The sequence below is a fragment of the Microcaecilia unicolor genome, chromosome 2 (genome assembly GCF_901765095.1).
Source record: "Microcaecilia unicolor chromosome 2, aMicUni1.1, whole genome shotgun sequence".
NCBI classification, from domain to species: Eukaryota; Metazoa; Chordata; class Amphibia; order Gymnophiona; family Siphonopidae; genus Microcaecilia; species Microcaecilia unicolor.
Genome location: NC_044032.1, coordinates 334,536,033 through 334,557,133, shown reverse-complemented (window position 1 = coordinate 334,557,133; position 21,101 = coordinate 334,536,033). Strand labels below are relative to the sequence as shown.

General features: G+C 44.3%; 1 protein-coding gene across 1 annotated transcript in view; it reads left to right on the top strand.

The window, feature by feature from the left end:
- The window catches only part of PAX5 (paired box 5), a 790,496-nt gene that overhangs the window by 326,306 nt on the left and 443,089 nt on the right, over nt 1-21,101 (top strand). Inside the window, 1 exon segment of the mRNA XM_030194363.1 lies at nt 17,633-17,808. Within this exon segment, the coding sequence (XP_030050223.1) occupies nt 17,633-17,808 (176 nt within the window).

Sequence of the window (21,101 nt, the reverse complement as noted above, 5' to 3'; positions counted from 1 at the left end):
TACCTGGCGGTAATTAGGCAGTGTTACGCTTCTCGGTTACTTCCAGGGTAGCGTGGGAGCCCTTACCACCAACTCAATGGGTGGTGGTAAGTGCTTCCCCTGAAATGGCCGTGCAGCAAGTGGTTCACTAACCGCAAAGCCATTTCTTAAAAAAAAAAAAAGACAGTCTTTTATCCACAGCAGTAAAAGGGGGCCTCAGTGCGTGTCAAAAATGCACTGATGCCAGCGCAAGCCCTCTTTTACCACAGCTTAGTAAAAGGGGCCCATAAAGAGTATAAGCTAGTTTCTGTAACCATATTAAATGCTGAATTCAATACCAATAATTATACAAAATTCTTCAGTAGCCCATATGCATCTAAGAACATTTTGCACAGACAGGAAACTCTGTGGTCCAAGGAGATCTGTGAGATACATTTTCCAGTTTTAGCTATAGCAGTCGACTACTTGCCTATTTACAACATTGTGCTTTTTCAATTAGGAATGCTAGGTACTGAGCTAGACAAACATTTTCAGGTCATTGCAATTCTGAAGATGAGAAATGTGAACTTGTGGCATTTGATACCTATAGGTCTTTGCAGTGATGTGTATAAGGGTACAGAGGTATACAAAGGTACAGTGTATCTTTAAACCTTCTATTCCAAATCAAGTGATATATAATAGACCCATTGCTGAGTGTAGCCAACCATAACTTATGAAATTAAAATTCTGGTAGCTAGCTGCAAGGCCAGGGAGCCGCTGTCTTCAGTCTGTGGAGATGTTGTCTCTGAATTTCAGGCCACACTAATGTTAGCCACAATTTGGCTTTGAAGACAAAGCATTGAACAACAGAGAAAAGTCAGATAAATAGTCCATGATATAAAGTAACTTGAATAAAACAAAGCATTTTAATAATTCCACATCTGAATAATTTAAAAGTTCAAAGAAACAAACACTATTCCTTTATATTTCAGTATAGTCGTCTACTGTACTGAATTAATTTCACAGGAAGCAGCAGCAGAGGTCTTGTGACACTGTCCATTTTGCTGCAGGGTTCCCTGGACTATCTTTTGATCTCCTAGGTGTCATCATTCTAAAATAATATATATAATACATATTATCCTTCTCTGAACACAACTTGCTTAATATTAGGGGTGCTCAGCACCCATGGCACCCATATAGCTGGCTCCTATGCTCTATCTCACTGATTCCAAGAACATAGAGAATTATGGGGCCTATGTACTTAACCTCACTGTAAAAAGTTACCATGTGTAAGCTAAAAAATTAAGGTAGTCATTTTAGAAGCTATATTTGCACTTTGGATATGCAGAAACCAGCATTTAGGGGCCCTTTTATTTATTTATTTATTTATTGCATTTGTATCCCACATTTTCCCACCTATTTGCAGGCTCAATGTGGCTTACAGAGTTTTGTTATGACATAGTCATTCCAGGATATCAGATACAATTGGTAATGTACAAAGCTTAAGTAAAGAAAGAGAGAAGGAAAGTGTAAGGCAAGTTAGTCTAGAAGCTGGAATTTCATAGCTGGGTAGGTTGGTGAAGTAGTTTTGTAGTCTATGGGTTCTCTTTGTAGGCTTTGTTGAAAAGATGCGTCTTCAGAGATTTGCGGAAGGTGGTTAATTCGTCAATAGTTTTCAGGGCAGTAGGTAATGCATTCCACAATTGCGTGCTCATGTAGGAGAAGGTAGTGGCATGTGTCAGCTTGTATTTTAATCCTTTACAGCTGGGGAAGTGCAGATTGAGAAACTTGCGAGATGATCTTATGGCATTTCTGGGAGGTAGGTCCACTAGGTTTAGCATGTAGCTTGGGGCATCTGTGTGAATGATTTTGTGTACAGTCATGCAGATTTTGAACGCAATGCGTTCCTTGAGTGGGAGCCAGTGAAGTTTCTCTCTTAAGGGTTTTGCACTTTCATATTTAGTTTTTCCAAATATGAGTCTGGCGGCTGTATTCTGGGCTGTTTGAAGTTTTTTTGATGGTCTGTTCTTTGCAGCCAGCGTATAGTGCATTGCAGTAGTCCAGATGGCTTATTACCATTGACTGTACCAGGGTGCGGAAGATGTATCTCGGGAAGAAAGGTTTCACTCTTTTGAGTTGCCACATGGAGTGGAACATCTTTTTCGTCGTATTCTTCACGTGGACATCGAGTGTGAGGTTTCGATCTATGGTAACTCCAAGAATTTTCAGGTTTTGTGAAACGGGTAGAGAACAGTATGGTGTGGTTATGGTGGAGTATTTGTTAGTGTTATGTTGTGAGGTGAGTACAAGACATTATGCTTTCTCTGCATTGAGTTGAAGCTGCTGTAAATGGGTCCCTGCACTAGTGGTGGTGGCTGTTATTGCCATGCGCCAGGGTCCCTTTTACTGCAGTGGGTAAAAATAACCAAAAATTAAAATGACAGTAATTTCGCACTTATCGCATGGCCATTTTTTTCGGGGGGGGGGGGGGGCAGGGTGTCACTTACTAAGGGCTCCCACACTAACCTGGTGGTAACAGGGCAGTGTGCAACGCTGCCTGATTACTGCTGAGTAACCCACTGCAGAATATTTTTTCAAAATTTCTGCTAGTGCCAGAAATGGCACACACTGGGGGTGGAACTACTGCCAGCACTCGTTTTGGGCCGGTGGTAGTTCTGGGTTGCTGCGCGGAAACCATTTAGTAAAAGGGGCCCTTAGAGGTTTATATTGCATACACGTCTAAATCTTGATTTTAGAAAGCCAGAATATACATATCCAAAATGAGGCATGGTCTGGACATGTTGTGGATGGGACTAGGTTGGGTCAAAAGAATGCTCATTACATTCCCCATTTCAGAAGGAGAATGCACTTTTATGTCTACCGACATGTATGCTGATATTTACATCTACTCCTGTGATATCTAGATTTTAAAAAGTTGCTTGTTTTGTGCAGCATTCCATTGGAGGGATTATGGGTGGTTTGCCCCTTAATCCGCCCTCCTCCACCTAAAAGCAAAACTGGCAAAGGATATAATACATTGTGACAGCTCTGGAAACCATAGCTGTGTATGATATTAAAATGTACATTCTGGCATATACATTTGTATTGTCTGAAATACCAACATAACCTCATTGGTGTGTCAGTACTATTAGCTGTACCATTAGCAGCTAATGGTATGATAAATCCACTTAGCAGGGCAATACTTTAGTTGCAGGGATAACTTTAGTACCAGAACAGTACTCTCCCAGCAACGCACTTCATTAAATATAACATATCAATTGAGTTTCCGGTCTTCATTAGACCCCCAGAAAACTGGCAAATTTACAGCACATCAATTTTTTATACTGCAATAACAGCCTGTCATCGGTCTAAAAATCTCTTTTTTAAAGAACTTATTTATGTAAAACCTTAATTTGTTTATGTAAAAACTTTCTAAAAGAATTTTTTTATAGTACTTAGCTTTCATATCTGTAGTGTAACCGGACTCACTGACACTGTAGGACCAAGCAGCATAACTTCAATGCTCTTACAAGCATCTGTATGCCAAACAGCATCAGGCCGCAACAAAAAATAGCATCACCATGCTAAAGTCAACATGCGCTGTCCGCTTCTTCTAATGGCTCAGTCCCCTTTCTGCAAACCTGTATAAAGGTAAGACTGGAACATGTATCAGTGATCCTTGGTTGAGACGTGAACACCATTATAGGTAGGGGCAGGAATTTCTCACCCTCCAGCAGCGTGTACCTGGGACGGACCGCCCCCACCGCCCCGCCCTTGCTATGCCACTGCTGGGTTGTTTCTATCATCACTGCAACATTTCTCCTCTCATTAAGACAAATAGTGTGGTACCTGTGTTAATCCTCTTTTAAAGGTAATAAATCGAAATAAAAGAAAACAGAAGATAAGATGATACCTTTTCATTGGACTAACTTCATTCATTTTTTGACTAGCTATTGAGGGCAGTACCTTCTTCTTCAGGTCCCTCTTTTTGAAAAGCTTGCAATTCTACCTCCTCACAAGTTAATCCCATGTGCAGTGCTAATAACTCAAGGGCTGTCTTCTTAATTCAGCCTCACAGCTTTTGTTTCTGCTCTGTATTCTGCAGTCTATTTAGGACATTCTTATAAACCTTTCACAATATCAACATATACTTTCAAGATTCCCAATATGGTGTTTTACTAATGACCACAACCTTATTATCAGGCTTATTTTCGAAAGAGAAGGACGCCCATCTTTCGACACAAATCGGAAGATGGGTGTCCTTCTCCCAGGGTCGCCCAAATCAGCATAATCGAAAGCTGATTTTGGGCGCCCCAACTGCTTTCCGTCGTGGGGACGACCAATGTTCCCGGGGGCATGACGGAGGCGTAGCGAAGGCGGGACTTGGCGTGCCTAACACATGGGCGTCCTCGACCCTTAATGGAAAAAAAAAGGGCATCCCTGACGAGCACTTGGACGACTTTACTTGGTCCTTTTTTTGTTACGATCAAGCCACGAAAAGGTGCCCGAACTGACCAGATGACCACCGGAGGGAATCGGGGATGACCTCCCATTACTCCCCCAGTGGCCACTAACCCCCTCCCACCCTCGAAAAAATAGTTTAAAAATATTTTGTGCCAGCCTCAAATGTGATACTCAGGTCCATCGCAGCAGTATGCAGGTCCCTGGAGCAGTTTTAGTGGGTGCAGTGCACTTCAGGCAGGCGGACCCAGGCCCATCCCCCCCACCTGTTACACTTGTGGTGGTAAATGTGAGCCCTTCAAAACCCACCAGAAACCCACTGTACCCACATCTAGGTGCCCTCCTTCACCCGTAAGGGCTATGGTAGTGGTGTACAGTTGTGGGGAGTGGGTTTTGGGGGGCTCAGCACACAAGTTAAGGGAGCTATGTACCTGGGAGCTTTTTCTGAAGTCCACTACAGTGCACCCTAGGGTGCCCGGTTGCTGTCCTGGCATGTCAGGGGGACCAGTGCACTACGAATGCTGGCTCCTCCCATGACCAAAGGGCTTGCATTTGGTCGTTTCTGAGATGGACGACCTTAGTTTCCATTATCGCCGAAAATCAGAAATGACCAAGTCTAAGGACGACCATCTCTAGGGATGACCTAAATATCAAGATCTGGGCATCCTCGACCGTATTATCAAAACGAAAGATGGACGCCCATCTTGTTTCGATAATACGGATTTCCCCGCCCCTTTGCTGGGACGACCTGCGAGGATGTCCTCAGGAAAACTTGGACGCCCCTTTCAATTATGCCCCTACACATGTCCTAGTACTATATATATTTTCTTAGTGTCAGCTCCACTGTTCTGAACCAATGGGTATTATCCCTTTCTACCAGCAGGTGGAGGTAGAGAAAACTGAATTTTGCCACTGACATCACCAGCATAAGCAGAGGTGCTCCCTGTGATAGTCCAGTATTTTTCTCTGCCTTCTCAGCAGGTGGTAGGTTGTGCTGATGGTGCTCCTGTCCCTGGCCTAGCTCCCTGCTGTGCTGGCTGCTGCTGAACAGCGTGGTCAAGCCTAACAGCCATTCTCAGGTCAGAGTCTCAGGACTGAACCTGGTTGAGCTTGGAGCTTGGTTCCGCAGCCCTACAGTGGCACTTCTTAGTGTCACAGTGTGAGGCTTTGGTTCAGTCCTATGGGGCCTTGTCCAAGGGGTGCAGGTCCCCATCTCCCCCCACCCTCTTGCCTGTTCAACCTGCTTGGGTGTATTCCCTAAAGCCTCCCCCTACAGCTCCCAGGCTTTCCAAAAGTGCTTACATTGGAAGCATATATACCAAAAAATTCAATTGGCCTGGCTAGTTTCATGCCCTTTCTGGGGGTGAGGGGGGGGGGCGCTAATGCTGTTGTAAAGTGCTAAGTAAAGAATTTCCCTCTAGGCACACCCAGAGAGTCGGGAATGCCAGAGATGCTGGAGCCCCAGGCCAAGGTAGGCTAGGGCAGTAAGGCAGGCCGGTGCGTCTGCCATGGGGTAGAGCATGTTGACAGCACATACCGCGTGGCCTTTAGAGCCAACTGTTGAGCAGGGGTAATGTATTATTTTTATTGTGTGTAAATGTGGTTCATTCATTCCGTCTGTCTTTCTCTCCGTGAGCATTTTATATATGCTGTTCCCTTTCCCCCTTCAGCTAAAATGGATAAATTGCTGTCACACAATGTTCCTACCAGGGCAAAATGGCAGTTAGAATCCTCTCTTCTCTCTCAATTAAACTCACTCAGACAGAGAAAGAGAAAAATTCCCTGGTCATGTGACAAGGTTTTTCATTCCTGTCCACTCCAGTTCCCTCAGCGCGGGGGAGGGGGAGAGCCCCAGTGTTTTTTGGCTCTAGAGCTTGACCCAGTTGGTTAGGCCCTGCAAAGGTCCCCTCTTAGGATCTAATCCTAGCCCTAACCCTCATCTTCTTGGTGGGGATCGGTGGGGGCCCCGTTTTGGAGTCTCAGAGCTGTGGAACTGATCTTGTCATTCCGGAGGGTCTGAGTTCTTCAGAGGGATTGGAGGAGGACTCAGAGGTCCTCTTGGAATTCTAGTCCCCCATGGACTCCAGTTCCAAGGATCCTCCCTGTTGGGAGGCTGGGAGGGAGCAGCCCATGGGCTCCGGTTCCTTGTCATGAGGAGCTGTCTTGTCTCTTAGATGAAGTTGTGGAGGCCTTGGTTATGCTTATGCTTAAGCCTTCCACAGTGGGCCTTCGGAGCCCTGAAGTGTTTTCTGCTCTATAAGGTCCTCATCTGCTAGATGAGAGCGGAGTGGGGGGGGGGTCCTGGATAATCCCCTCAGTATTGCTGGTGCTCTTGTACATTTCTATGCCTTTGCTTAGGAGGTTGAGAAGGGTTGGGTCTTCCTGAGGGTGAATGCCCTGTTATGCAGGTGACCCCTGTACCTGTGCAAGTGGGGCTTGGCCCTCAGGGTGCTCCATGACAAGAATGTGGAGCAGCAGCTTCACCTGGCATTTTCAGTGGGGGATCTAGCATTCAGGCTTCTATTTGTGGCAGTAAGCCTAGCTCCATCTCTACCTGTTTTCAAATCTATGCTGAAAACCCACCTTTTCACCACTGCTTTTGGCTCCTAACCACTACTCAATTCCCCTATCCTTGTTCCTTCTCACCCAGTACTTTCCTCGCCCTTAATTGTCTTGTCTGTCAGTATTTTTAGATTGTAAGCTCTATCGAGCAGGGACTGTCTCTCTGTGTCAGGTGTTCAGTTCTGTGTGCATCTGGTAGTGCTATACAAATGTTAATAATAATAATAATCATAATAATCATAATAATAATAATTTCTCACCTGGAATCCGGGACAGCCTTTTTGGGCAGACATTCCATATGATATGGTCAGTCTGGCCTCCCACTCAGTGGCGCCATTGGGGTTTACCATTGGTTGTGGCTTCACCACTGAGTGTGGGTGTGGCTTCTAAAAAGCTTTTGAGTTAGCTGTCCTTAGGGGGCACTTATGTGGCTCTCCATCTCTTTGAGCTGTGCAAGGGTGCACAACAATCCTTGGCCTCAAGGGGGGCAGGTCACTTCAGGTCTGCTCAGCACCCTTCAGCCCACGTAGGGGGAGGCAGAGTAGGGGTCCTTTTGAGTCTCCAAGTGAGCCAGGTCCTCAGATCCCTCAGGCAAGACCAAAGCTGCTGGGCCTGCCCAATGGGGTACCACTCATTGTTTCCAGTGGGAGGCAGGGTGTCTCTCTTCTGTAATGAGTGGGTCCACATCATCTCAGATCAAGGGGTTCTGGAGGTGGGTAAAAGGGGGTACTCTATGGAGTTTGCCCATTCTATTCCGGATGCTATCATGACCTCTGTCTGTGGCTCAGCTCTAAAGTGCCAGTCTGTTGTTACCCTTCACAGCTCTGCGATATAGGAGTAGTGGAACCAGTTCCGTTGGTGGAGCATAGTCTGGAGAGGTACTCCATCTATTTCATGGTCCCGAAAAGGGGCAGTTCCTTTCATTCTCATCCTGGACCTCAAGGAGATGGATGCTTGACTGTGACTCCAGCGCTTCCAGATGGAAATGCTTCTCTCAATCATTCCTCAGTTTGGCTGGTATAGTTCTTGACTTCCCTGGACCTCCCAGATGTCTACCTCCACTTCTCCATTATGGATCATCCCAAGAGATATCTGCGCTTCTGTGTGTTGGGGCGGCGCTTTCAGTTTCTGGCCTTGCCTTTTGGCTGGGCTAAGGCAACCTGCACGTTTCCAATGTAATAGGGGTGGAGCTGCATACCTCTAGCATCAGGGTATTCAGCTTCATTCCAGCCTGGACAATTGGCATGTTTCTGGCCAATTCAGCTTTGGAGGCCAGATTGGCTTCCTTGCAGGTCATTTCCCTCCTGGAATCCCTGGGCTGGGTAGTGAACCAGCCTTACAGCCATCTGGCCCTGTATCAGTCCCTGGCGTATCTCGGGTCCACTTTGACATGGCCAGAGGGATGGTTTGTCTTCCAGAGGAGAGGGCAGAGATGCTCTGGGTATCATCTACAGAGCTCCAACAGAAATGGAAAATCTGGACAAAGATTTAGGTATAGATATTTTTCCCTAAGGTTGGTAATGAAAGGTGAGGTGCTGTTGCTGGGAGGTTTCAACTTGCTGGATGTAGACTGGAGTGTTCCATCTGCAGAATCAGAAAGAAGTAGAGACATAGTGGATGTCTTTCAAAGTGCTCTCTCAGGCAAATGGTGACAGAACCCACCAGAGAAGAGGCAACACTGAATCTCGTGCTCAGAAACGGGGAAAATGTGTCTGTTTGAGTGGGTGCCCCTCTGGACAATAATGATCATTACACAATATGGTTCAATGTAACAGATAAAAGGAGAGTGTAGACAAATAAAACTCAAAGTCCTGGATTTCAAACATCTGATTTTAGTAAAATGGAGTACCTGAGGAAAGAGCTAGCCAGATGGGACGATGTGGAAAGTCATTGTGTCCCAAGCTGAAAGGAACAATAAAAATGGCAATGGATCTTAATGTAAGGAAAGTAAACAAAAGCAAGAGGAAAAGGAAACCTATATGGTTAAACAAGTGTCTGAAGGAATAATGTCAAAACAAGTGGCATTTATGCAGTGGCGTCGTGAGGGCAGCTGACAGCCGGGGCGGGTCGCCGCTGCGCACCCCCCCCCGGGTGCAGCGCGACGCACCCTCCCCCCTCCATAGCGCAACCCCCCCCCCCCCCACGAGAACATACCTGGAAGGCGGTGAGGGGCGGGCAGGAGGGCCAATCCAGCGAGTGCACGCCACTGGGGGGTGTCGGCGCCTCGCTGGTTCCTTGCTCTCTCTGCCCCGGAACAGGAAGTAACCTGTTCTGGGGCAGAGAGAGCAAGGAACCAGTGAGGCACCGACACCCCCCAGCGGCGTGCACCCGGGGCGGACCGCCCCACTGCACCCACTTCCTACACCACTGCATTTATGAAGTAGAGAAGAACGTAGGAAAGAATACCGCATAAAACACAAAGAGAGCAATATTGCTGGTAAGAGTGCAGACGAAAGAAAAAATGGCTAGACCCATAAAGAAAGGTGATAAGATTTCTTTCAGATATATTTGGGAAAGGAGGAAGACTAGAAATGGAATTGTGAGACTGAAAGCTGCCGAGAACCAATATGTTAAGAGTGATGAGGAAAAGGCAGACAAATACTTCTGTGTTCACAAAAGAAAATCTTGGAGAAAGACCTCTATTGGCTGACAAAGACATATATGGGAGTGGAGTAGGTATTGCACCATTCCCAGAAGAAAATGTTTATGAATAACTGGAAAAACTGAAAGTAGACAAATCCCAGGTGGACGGATGAGATACATTCCGAGGATATTGAAAGAAATCCAAGAGTTTATGGTGGGCCCTCTTAAAGATTTGTATTATAAATCCATGGAGACAGGGGAGGTTCCATAGGATTGGAGAAGGGAGATGTGGTCCCTTTCCACAAAGATGGTGAAAGAGAAGGAGTGGGAAACGACAGGACAGGACAATAAGCCTCACTTTGGTGGTAGGAAAGATTACGGAGGCACTGCTGAAGGAAAGAGGAAAGGGTAGTACAATGCCTAGAATCCAATGACTTACAAGATCTGATGCAACATAGTTATACCAAAGGAAAATTGTGTGAAACAAATCTGATTAAATAGGTGACCAGAGAACTGGATCAAGGGCACATGCTAGATTTGGTCTATTTGCACTTCAGCAAAGCCTTTGACATGGTTCTTCATAGGAGGCTTATGAACAAATTGAACAGACTGAAGTTAGAACCCAAACTGGTGAACTGGATTAGAAACTGGTTGACTGACAAATGTCAGAGGTTGGTAGTGAATAGAATTAATTTGAAGAAAAGAAAGGAGAAAAGCGGAGTGCCCCAAGGATCGGTATTGGGACAGATTCTATTCAACATATTTGTGAGTGACATTGCCGAAGGGTTAGAAGGGAAAGTTTGCTATGTTGCAGATGACATAAAGATTTGCAACAAAGTGGATATCTCAGAGGGAGAGAACAACATAAGAAGTGATCTAAAAAGATTAGAATAGTCTAATGTTTGACTGTTAAAATTTAATGCAAATAAATTTAGAGTGATGAATATGGGGTATAGAAACCAAACAGAGTTGTGTTTGCTAGGGGATGAGAGACTGATAAGCACAGACTGGGAGAGTATGGTATGGTAAAGTATTGTGTTCAGTTCTGGTTACTGTATTTAAAAAAAAGATACAGTGGAATTAGAAAAGGTTCAAAGAAGAGCAACCAAAATGATAAAGGAGATGGAACTCCTCTCATATGAGGAAAGGCTAAAGCAGTTATGGCTCTTCAGTTTGGAAAAGAGACCTCTGAGGGGAGATATGATTGAGGTAAACAAAATCCTGAGTGGTGTAGAATGAGTAGAAGTGAATCGATTTTTTACTCTTTCAAAAAGTACAAAGGGGACACTCTATGAAGTTACATGGAAATACTTTTAAAACAAATAGGAGGAAATATTTTTCCACTCAATGAATAGTTACGCTTTGGAACTCATTGCAAGAGGATATGGTAACAGCAGTTAGCGTATCTGGGTTTAAAAAAGGTTTGGACAAGTTCCTGGAGGAAAAATCCATAGTCTGCTGTTGAGACAGTCATGGGGAAGCCACTGCTTGCCCTGGGATTGGTAGCATGGAATATTGCTACTGTTTGGGTTTCTAACAGGTACTTGTGACCTGGATTGGCCACTGTTGGAAATAAGATACTGGGCTAGATGGACCATTGATCTGACTTAGTATGGCTATTCTTATGTGCTTACAATCTGGATGTTTTTCTGTGATAATGGAACAGAAAAAAAGACCCAGGGCAGAAAAGAAGTACATTTTATCTAGATCTGTTTCAGTCACGACTAAGTCAGAAAAAGTTGCCCTTACTGCCATCTGACCACTGGAGGGATAAAGGCATAACCTCCCTTCATCCCTCAGTGGTCACTGACCCCTTTCCCATGCCCCAAAGATGTGACAGTGACAATAGATACCAGAATCTATGACAGCTCTAAATATTATGGCCATTCCTAAGAAAGTTGCAAGCAAGTGGATGGAGTAGCCTAGTGGTGGTCAGTGCAGTGGACAATGAACAATGGGACTCAGGTTCAATTTCCATTAGAACTTTTTCATTTCAGTACAAATATGTGAGCCCTCCTGGAACATTGAAATACATCTTGTACCTAAAATATGTATTGTAATGCTGGACCTGTAGAACAGTGGGTTTTCTCTGTTTCTGGAGGCTCACCATACAGTCTGAAGGGGTTTAAGTGAGATTTGTACCTGGGTCCCTTTATGTGAAGTTCACTGCACTGACCACTGGGCTGCCCCTCTGCACTGCTGGGATGTCTATGTGGTCAGTTCACTAGAAGTACTGCCAGACAGATGTCCCTATGATGCATTTTTTAAAAATGATTTTCCCTGGGACTTGTTTTTTTTTTTGAAAATGGTACTTACAGATGGAAATGTTGAGCCTGAAAATGTCTAGCTAAAAGCCATAATCAAACCAGACATTTAGATTATTGTTGTGGCTCAATTATGGCTGTGTGCTAGACATTGGATTGATATGTTTTCTGCAAAACATATCAATTCAGATTTTGACGTCATATTGAAAATGCCCCTTCACATTATTATGTTACATAATGAGCCATTAACAATCATTAATTGGCTGTTAATCAGTTATTGATGTTAATTGACACTGATTTGGATTAGAATGCATATTTGACTGCATGTAACTCTATAAAGATCTGTGCTTCAATCTTCTTGCGCGCAATCCAAAAGGGAGTGTGGCCATGGGAAGGCCATGGGGAGGTCAGGGGCATCCACAAAAGATGCACGCAGTGTTACAGAATTCTGGGGATCTACGCTCAACTTGTATGCCAAGATTTATACCAGGTTTCACTTGGTTTAAGTCCTTGCGCCCAAAGTTAGGCAACATACTTGAATCCAATGGATTTCACTCTTTCATGTTCACTGATGGTGTTACCATTTATACCCCGTTTGTCAAGGACATCAAAGAAATTAAAACAAAAATCAAATCAGGACTACATTTAATGGAAATCTGGGTCAACAATTTCAAATTGAAACTTCATAGAGAAAAAAACTAAGGGCCCCTTTTACTATTTATTTATTGGGATTTTGCTCACACCTTTTTCAGCAGTAGCTTAAGGTGAGTTGCATTCTCTGGATATTTCTCTGTCCCAGGAGGGCTCACAATTTAAATTTGTACCTAAGGCAATGGAGGGTTAAGGGACTAGCCCGAGATCACAAGGAGCAGCAGTAGGATTTGAACTGGCCACCTCTGGATTGCAAGACCAGTGTTCTAACCACAAGGCCACTCCTCCACTAAGCCCCATAGGTGCCTACGCACAGGCAATGCGTGCCAAATTGGAGTTACTGTCCGGTTACTGCGTGGCCCTTGTGGAAATTTCAATTTTGGCGTGCGTCTGAAAAATATTTTTATTTTCTGGCATGCGTAACGGACATGCGCAAGTGGCATCTGACACACGTAGGTCATTACCGACCAGATTCTTTACCGCCAGGTCTATGGCTGGCGGTAAGGTCTCAGACCCAAAATGGACGCGCGGCAATCTTGATTTTGCCGCACATCCATTTTTGTAAAAAAAGGGCTATTTTTACTGGTGTGCTGAAAAATAGATTGGCACGCACCCAAAACTTGTGCCTATACTACCACAAGCCATTTTTCAGCGCACCTTTGTAAAAGCACCCCTAAGTTCTGAATACTAACAAATCCTTATCGTCAAACAGGGACATAGCCAGACCTTGAAGGGGGGGGGGCAGAGTCCAAGGTGAGGGGGGCACATTTTGGTCCACCTCCCTGCCACCATCCCCTGCTGCCACTTCCACCCCCCCCCCCCCCGCTGCTGCTGCACAAAGGTACCTTGGTTGGCGGGGGTCCCCAACTCCCCAACTGGTCTTGCATTGCCTGTCCTGTTCTCAGTCGCACTGTGCACGCTCGTTTTAATTAAACTGAGCATGCACAAAGTTTCGCACATGCTCAGTTTCACTAAAACGAGTGTGCACGGCGTGATTGAGAAGAGCAGGGTAGGCAATGCAGCGAGACCAGAGCAGGAGAAATGCTTCAGCTGGCGAGGTTGGGGACCCCTACCAGCCAAACCAGGGTCCCCAGGGCCAATTTTAGGGGGCCCAGGCCTCTGTGGCTCCCTGTAGCTATGCCACTGTCATCAAATACAAATCAAAAACTTTGTTATTGATAACATAACTTACCCATTAGAGTCCACTATGCAAATTCTAGGAGTAACAATTGACCATCAATTATCATTTGAACCACAGGTATCCAAAGTAGTATGAAATGTTTTTAAATTGCTATGGAAATTAAGAAGACTGAGACCATGCTTTCCTAGTTCAATTTTCAGATCCATGACCCAATCACTGGTTCTATCTAAATTTGACTACTGCAATGCAATCTATGCAGGACTAAAAGCCTCATTAATCAGAAAAATACAAACTGCCCAAAATACAGTGGCTCGCCTTGTACTCAGAGCTCCCTGCTACTCTAAAGCGTCTCCACTATTACTAAAATTACATTGGCTTCCAGTAAATGCATGCAACACTTTCAAATTCTGAGTTTTCGCCTATCAAATAACATATGGCATATCTCCATCTGATATGCAGAACCTTATTGAACTGCCAATGTGCAACACATTAAAATCTTCCAGAGACTTCCTTGTTCTCCATTTCTCAAATTGCAATAAAATTCAATACAAAACAATTTATAATGCTGGATTCTCCTATCAATGTACTAAGAGATGGAACTCCCTAAGCGATTATGTCATACAACTTTCATATTTCATAAATTGCTAAAAACTTACTTATTAAGGTCATCTCTTATTGACGAAAGCAATTCACTGTTCAGTCTTTAAGATGTACTATTCCTGTTGATTTTTGCATTCTATTATTGTTATTACATTGTTTCACAAAAGTTTCTGTCTTTATAATTAATGTAACTTGGATTTGTTATCAGACATTCTACTTTAATGGGAGCCACATTGAACCCGAACTTGTTTAGGATAATTATGGGATACAAATGTCATAAATAAATAAGGGGGTCCTTTTACTAAACTGCGGTAAAAAGGGCCCTGCGGTAGCGGCAGGGGCCATTTTTTCCAATGCGTCAGGGCAATTTTTTCCTACAGCAGGTAAAAAGCCCCTAAACAATAGCAGTGGTAAGATTATTCTTACCGTGTGGCCAAGTGGTGGGGAGCATTTACCTCCACCCATTGAGGTGGTGGTAAGTGCTCCTGTGGTAACTCGGCGGTATCCGGGCAGCATGTGGTGCTGTCCGATTACTACCGGGTTAGCACCGTGGCAAAAATTAAACAATATTTTTCGTTGCGCCAGAAATGGTGCACACTTGAGGCAGAACTACCGCCGAAGACCGCATTAGGCCGGCGGTAGTTCTGGGTTGCCATGCAGCAACCCTTTAGTAAAAGAGCCCCTAAGTTGGGTGCAGGAATCCCTGCTAGGCGCTACTCTATAAAAAAAAAACGCTCAGGCCAGAGTGCCCTTTATAGAATAGCACAGGTTTTTCCTGGTGCCTAATTGTTGGTGCCATTTGAAGAATCCAGCCCTTAATATATTTGTTTTCACTCAGATACTGGCAATCTTTAAACACTTGGATAGCTTATAGACAGTTCTGTGAGCTTGGACAGCATTAGAAGGTAAAGTCGAACTATCAGTATAAATATGATATTTTATCCCAAATGAGGTAATAATCTCCCCATGTGCCTGCATATTCACATAAGGGGCTGAATCCTGGTATGTCCTGGCGCATAAATTGGCTGACCTTTCTAGAATCTGGGGGGGGATGTGGGCATTCACACTCAACCCCTTCCTCTAACAATAAATGAGCAAATAGAATGCTGTGGTGGATAGTAAACTTTCCTTGCTCATTTCTCTCGTAAAGTCATTAATTAATTAGAGCAGACAATGTAATCTTTGTATCAAAGTTGGATTGGAGAGGATCTACGTTATTTGAGCGATCTGAAAGATCTTGAGCATCAAAGCTACTGCCTTCTCAATAGGCTTGATTTAAAAGGGGGTGTTAGAAATTAGTCTGCCATTTTCAGAACTGTTCTGATTCAAAGGTGTCTTTTTCAAAATGGGGCAAATCACAGCCTGTTTCAAGCAGCTTAGCAGGTTCCCCTCTGAGCTGACCTAAGAGCCTTCCCCTCAGACTTTTAATCAAAAGGCGTAGGTATTTAATACAAAATGGTTGCATTCCTCTGAGCAACCTATCCATAGGCGCCTGGCAGTGGCGTTCCGAGGGGAGCTGACAAGTGGGGCGGATCACCGATGCGCCCCGCCCCCTGGATGCAGCGCCCCCCCCGTGCAGCGTGACCCCCCCCGGTGAAGGGACACACCCCCCCGGGTGCACGCCGCTGTGGGGGTGCCGCTTGCCGGTCAGCATCGTTGGTTTCCATGCTCCCTCTGCCCCGGAACAGGTTACTTCCTGTTCGGGGCAGAGGGAGCATGGAAACCAACGACGCTGACCGGTGCGTGGCACCCCCCCCAGCGGCGTGCACCCAGGGTGGACCGCCCCCACCGCCCCCCCTTGGTACGCCACTGGCGCCCAGTATAAGAGGCTTGGGGAAGCCACAAGTTACAAACAGCAGCAGGATGGCTCTTGGATCTGCAGTTTCTCATTTTACGTCGCCGTCTTTGTTCCTTTCCGTTCTTGCTGCCTGCACCCTGCCATGGTTTCTCCTCTTTCCCTCCCCCACACCAACGCGCGACTCTCACAGTCACTTAAGCCTTCAGAGCTGTGCTGCATGATTGAGTCCTGCTGAGTGCTCCCGAGTCCCGCCTTAATCGCTAGCGGTACTGTAGTGAATAGCGATCGTCATCATCTGCTTTGCCTCAGGCTCAGCCAGTCAGAGTCAGCCTTCCCTATGAGGGCTCCTGACCCGTCAAGATGCAACTTCCTGCAAAGGCGGGAACGCACGGGTGGGGCCATTACTGAGTAGGGAAGGCTCAAGGCTGGCTGTCTGAGGTGTTCCCACTTCCTTCCCAGACAAGAAAAGGAAGTTGTGGCACGCAGCACAAGTTGGATTTCAGGAGAGGTAGGTGCTGACTCTGAGGCAGGTTTTAAGTCAAAATAAAAAAATAAATATTTTGTTTCATGCAGAATGCAGATCTCAGCCCATTTGAGTCTCTTAGTCTTACATAACTAATGGGCTATAACTATAAGCCCCTAATGCAGTCCATTGGTTTTCTTATATTTTGTTTGTGATGACTTACAGTATACTGCTGTGCCAAAATTGAAATTTGAATCAATCTATGATCTCTAACTGGTTGTTAATAAAAGGAAGGAGCTCATTGTTGTGAATACTAATCCACCCAGTGTGGCTGTTTCTGAGCTTGAACACTAGTGTTCCCAGACCTAAATTGTGGCATGCTGCACATTGGATTTCAGGAGAGGTGCTGACTCTGAGGCAGGTTTTATATTATAAGTCAAAATAAAAAAATAAATATTTTGTTTCATGCAGATCTCTTTTGTTTAAACATAACTAAATGGGCTCTAAGCCCCTAATGCTTTTGGTTTTCTTATATTTTGTTTGTGATGACTTATACTGTGCCAAAATTGAAATTTGAAAACTGTTATCTCTATCTGGTCGTTAATAAAAGGAGCTCATTGTGAATTTCCACCCTAAAAGGATGTTTTGTGGCAGTACATGACATGAGAATTGTGATATGATCCCTTGTTTCATATTGTTGACAGTCTGTGATGTTGTTCGTTTGGGTGGTATATGGTGTATTAGGGTCTGCCCAGTCCCAGTGTAATATTTATGGTACAGTAAGGTTCTGAGTGTGTTTTTGCACAAAGTTGTGCATAGTGTTTTGCAGTTGAGCGATTGTGGTTAGTATATGCTTTGAGCAACCACTTTATTCTTTGACAAATGATACATAGCTAATATCTAAATTTAATAAAAGGTATTAATTGTGACTATTTTATTTTTACTTTTTTTTCTGTGTGTTGTCAGACAATTATGGATGTAAGCTCCACCCCTGACCCCGCCCCCTTTAGCCTCTCCAAACAGTTGGGCCACCGACTGCCTATGAACCTATCTAACCTGCAGAACTAACTTTAAAGAAATTAGGAGGTATTGCTGTCTTATTGTAGCTATTTGAGTGTTAATTCTTTTTTTTTTCTCATCTTCTTGGAAAGGTATTCAGGAATCTCCAGTATCAAATGGGCATTCACTCCCCAGCAGAGATTTCCTCAGGAAACAGATGCGGGGAGACCTTTTTACTCAGCAGCAGTTGGAAGTGTTGGATCGAGTCTTCGAGAGACAACATTACTCAGACATCTTCACAACCACTGAACCCATCAAACCCGAGCAGGTACGGTAGCATTCATCTATGTGCCAGACTGAGGCTTTTTGGTTGCATTCATGCTTTGCACATGTGCAGGTTGGGAACTATTCAGCATTTGATATAAAGATCTTAAGAAGAGCACAGCGGACAGCTTAAACAAGAACTTACTAGGTATATACTGTATTGAGGACAAAATGTTGTCATCTGTTCATTCTTTCCTAGACTTTCAAAGAATCAATCATAGGAGTTTGTGACAAGAACCTCAAATTAATGCGTGTTGAACAGGAGATATGCTGGATAACACACAAGGAGAGTTTTGCTGTTTTATTAAAATTTTTACAGCAGTTTCTTTAAAAAAAATCTGTTACTTCCTTCTAGTCACCTTAGTTTTTAGTAAGAAAATTTAAAAAAAGAAAAGAAAACACCAGCAACCCTCCTTCAGTTTGAAGAAATATTCTTTTGATCTCAGTGCAAGTTAAATGCAAACAGGAAGGTGGCTGATCCCTGACTGTCAGCTTCAGCTGCTGTCAGGCTGCTGCCTTCTGCTTTCAGCAGCCATTCAGTTTGCCCTTGTTCTCCTTTTATTGAAGCAGAATTTGTGATTGGTAGCAGGAGGTCAGGTTTTAAGCAGCTCCTGTCAGTTAAGGTGGATAGCATACTGGTCACTTTGGCATTTAGAAATACGTCATGTATTAAGCCTACTTCATTTCCAATGCTCCATTTGATTTTTCATGCTGGTATGGGGATGAAGAGTTGAGGGCTGGAAAGTAAATGATAAAGATTAGGAGAGGCAGAAGAAAGTTAGGGGAAAAGAAAAGGTTATACTGTGTATACCCCCAAATTCTATAAAAGTTGCTAAAAATTGAACATGTAAATTTGGGGGCACACCCAATTTGTGCAAGCAATTTAATTGAATAACAAGCCAATTAGTGTCAATAATTGGCTTCTCAATAAGCAATTATTGGTGCTAATTGGATTTAATTAAAATTTACACATATGAATTTAGGCGCAGGTTCAACAAGGGGGCATAGCCATGGGAGGGTCATGGGCAGATCAAGAGTGTTCCCATAATTTATGCACATTGTTATTAGAAATGATAAGTAGTAGTTATTGAATAACAGGGGATCTGTGCCTATTTTAGGCATAGGGATTTACACCAAGGTTCCTGGCACCAAGTGCTATTCTATAAACAGCACCTAATGTTAAGCACCATTTATAGCAAGGGCGTAGCCAGACTTTGGTGGCAGCGCTGACCCCCCCCCCCCCCGCCATTGCCGACAGCCACTGCTGCCACCACCACCAACTTTGACTCCCCCCCCTTGCTGACGACCCTCTTGTACAACGTGCAGGACGTCAGACTCAGAAACAGAACAAAGCCTTGCCCCGGAAGAAGAGGACCTCGGCTGGCGGGGGTTGGGTTCCCCTGCCAGCAAAGGTAGGCGATGGCGACGCCGGGTTGGTGGCGGGATGGGGGGTTGAGAGGGTCGTCGGCAGGGGGGTCCAGGGCCAAATCTATGGGGCCCCACATAGCTACACCACTGATTTATAGAATATCACTAAGTGCTTTTTTTTTCAACACCATTTATAGAATTTACTCCGTTATGATTTGGCAAACAACAGATATATCTTCTATAGTCTAGAATGGAGAAAGCAGCCTGGAACAGTGTGAACATCCTTGCAAAGGAAGATGATTCTGAGAGTTTTATCTCCATCTCATCCTTCGTTCAAGGATTAAACTTGCAAACTCAGGCATTCCAGTGGCACAAGGTTTCAAAGGTTATTATTTTATAACCTTGAGCTGAACTGGATTACAGATGTTTAACGTTTAAAACATTTTTGTACCACACCTCTGAAATTTGGTGTAGTTTACAACATATATGCACAATACAGGGTACAGATTGCTGCAAAGCTAACAAGCCAATCAGACACTTTCAACAATTAGGAAAAATAATTTTATAACAGGGAACGTAGACTATGTGGTACATAGGTGAATGTGTTGCATCTATTTTATAAAGATAACCCTCCCGATATTAAAAATTACTATTTAACTGGCCAGGAACGGCACCTGGCTGGTTAAATTTTACTTAGCTGGCTAAGCGCTAATATTCAGCACAGCGGTGGTTTCTCTCCCCTGCACTTGCTGAGCGCTGAAAGTGATGTCATCTGCAGTTCCCATTGGTACCCTTTATTACTTTCTATCTCAGCGGTGCACGCCACATGCATGCGCCAAAGGAGCTCGCATAAGGAGCAGTTATGTTCCTTTGTAAGCTCCTTTGTATGCGCTGAGGATGAGCTGAGGACGCCCATATGTTTTCCCCCTCCAACAAGATACTCTGTTTTCTCTGGAAGATTGTTGCTGTTGTTATTCCCATTATTTTCTCACCCGCTTCCAGTATATTGGGGTCACCGCCTCCCTCCTGCTTCATCTTGGCAAACTCTCCCACAAGTAAGATACTTAATTCATTTCCTGCATTACCCGCCCTACAATAAACTGTTTTTCTTCTTCTCTTTATCTATTGAATTAATTAACTGTCGCTCTTTATGTAACAAACATTTCTTGGTGAGGGATCTTATTTCAACTTACAAACTCTCTGTTCTATGCCTGATGGAAACCTGGTTTTTGGACACTGATGCATCCTACTTAAGATCAATCTACTCCTGGTTATGATTATTTCTCCTGCACTCGCACTTCAGGCCATGGTGGAAGCACTGCTGTGATCTACTCTACCAATCTCTCAGTTTCTTGCTGTTCAACTGACTCGCTCCCCATTGTAGATTCTTTACATTTTCGAGTTAATTCTGTTAGATTTTCTACTTGTTTACCATCCCCTTCCCCTTTCAACGACATCATGGAACTACCTTAGGGCACTATGGATGGCCCACTGATTAAATAACAACCATCCCATCATTCTTGGAGACTTTAACATCTATATAGATGACCCTCTTGCACCTTTTTCCCAGGATTGCATTACTCTTTGCTCTGACCTAAATCTTACACAGTATGTAACTGGAACTACCCAACGCAGTGGGCATACGCTTGACCTGATTCGGGAGCTGGGCAGACTTCTACGGTCTACGCCTTGATTGTGACTGAATAGATAGGGATGGGCTGGAGTGTAAATTTTAAGGGGCTTCGATGTTAGCTTCAGAACTTATTACACGAACAGTAATGGGCAGACTTCTACGGTCTGTGCCCTGAGAAAGGCAAGGACAAATCAAACTCAGGTATACATACCATGTTTTCTACCATTGGAAACAACATATTCCAACTTCAAAACTACTTCAGGGCGCTCATGCTACCCCTTCGGTAGGGTCAATTT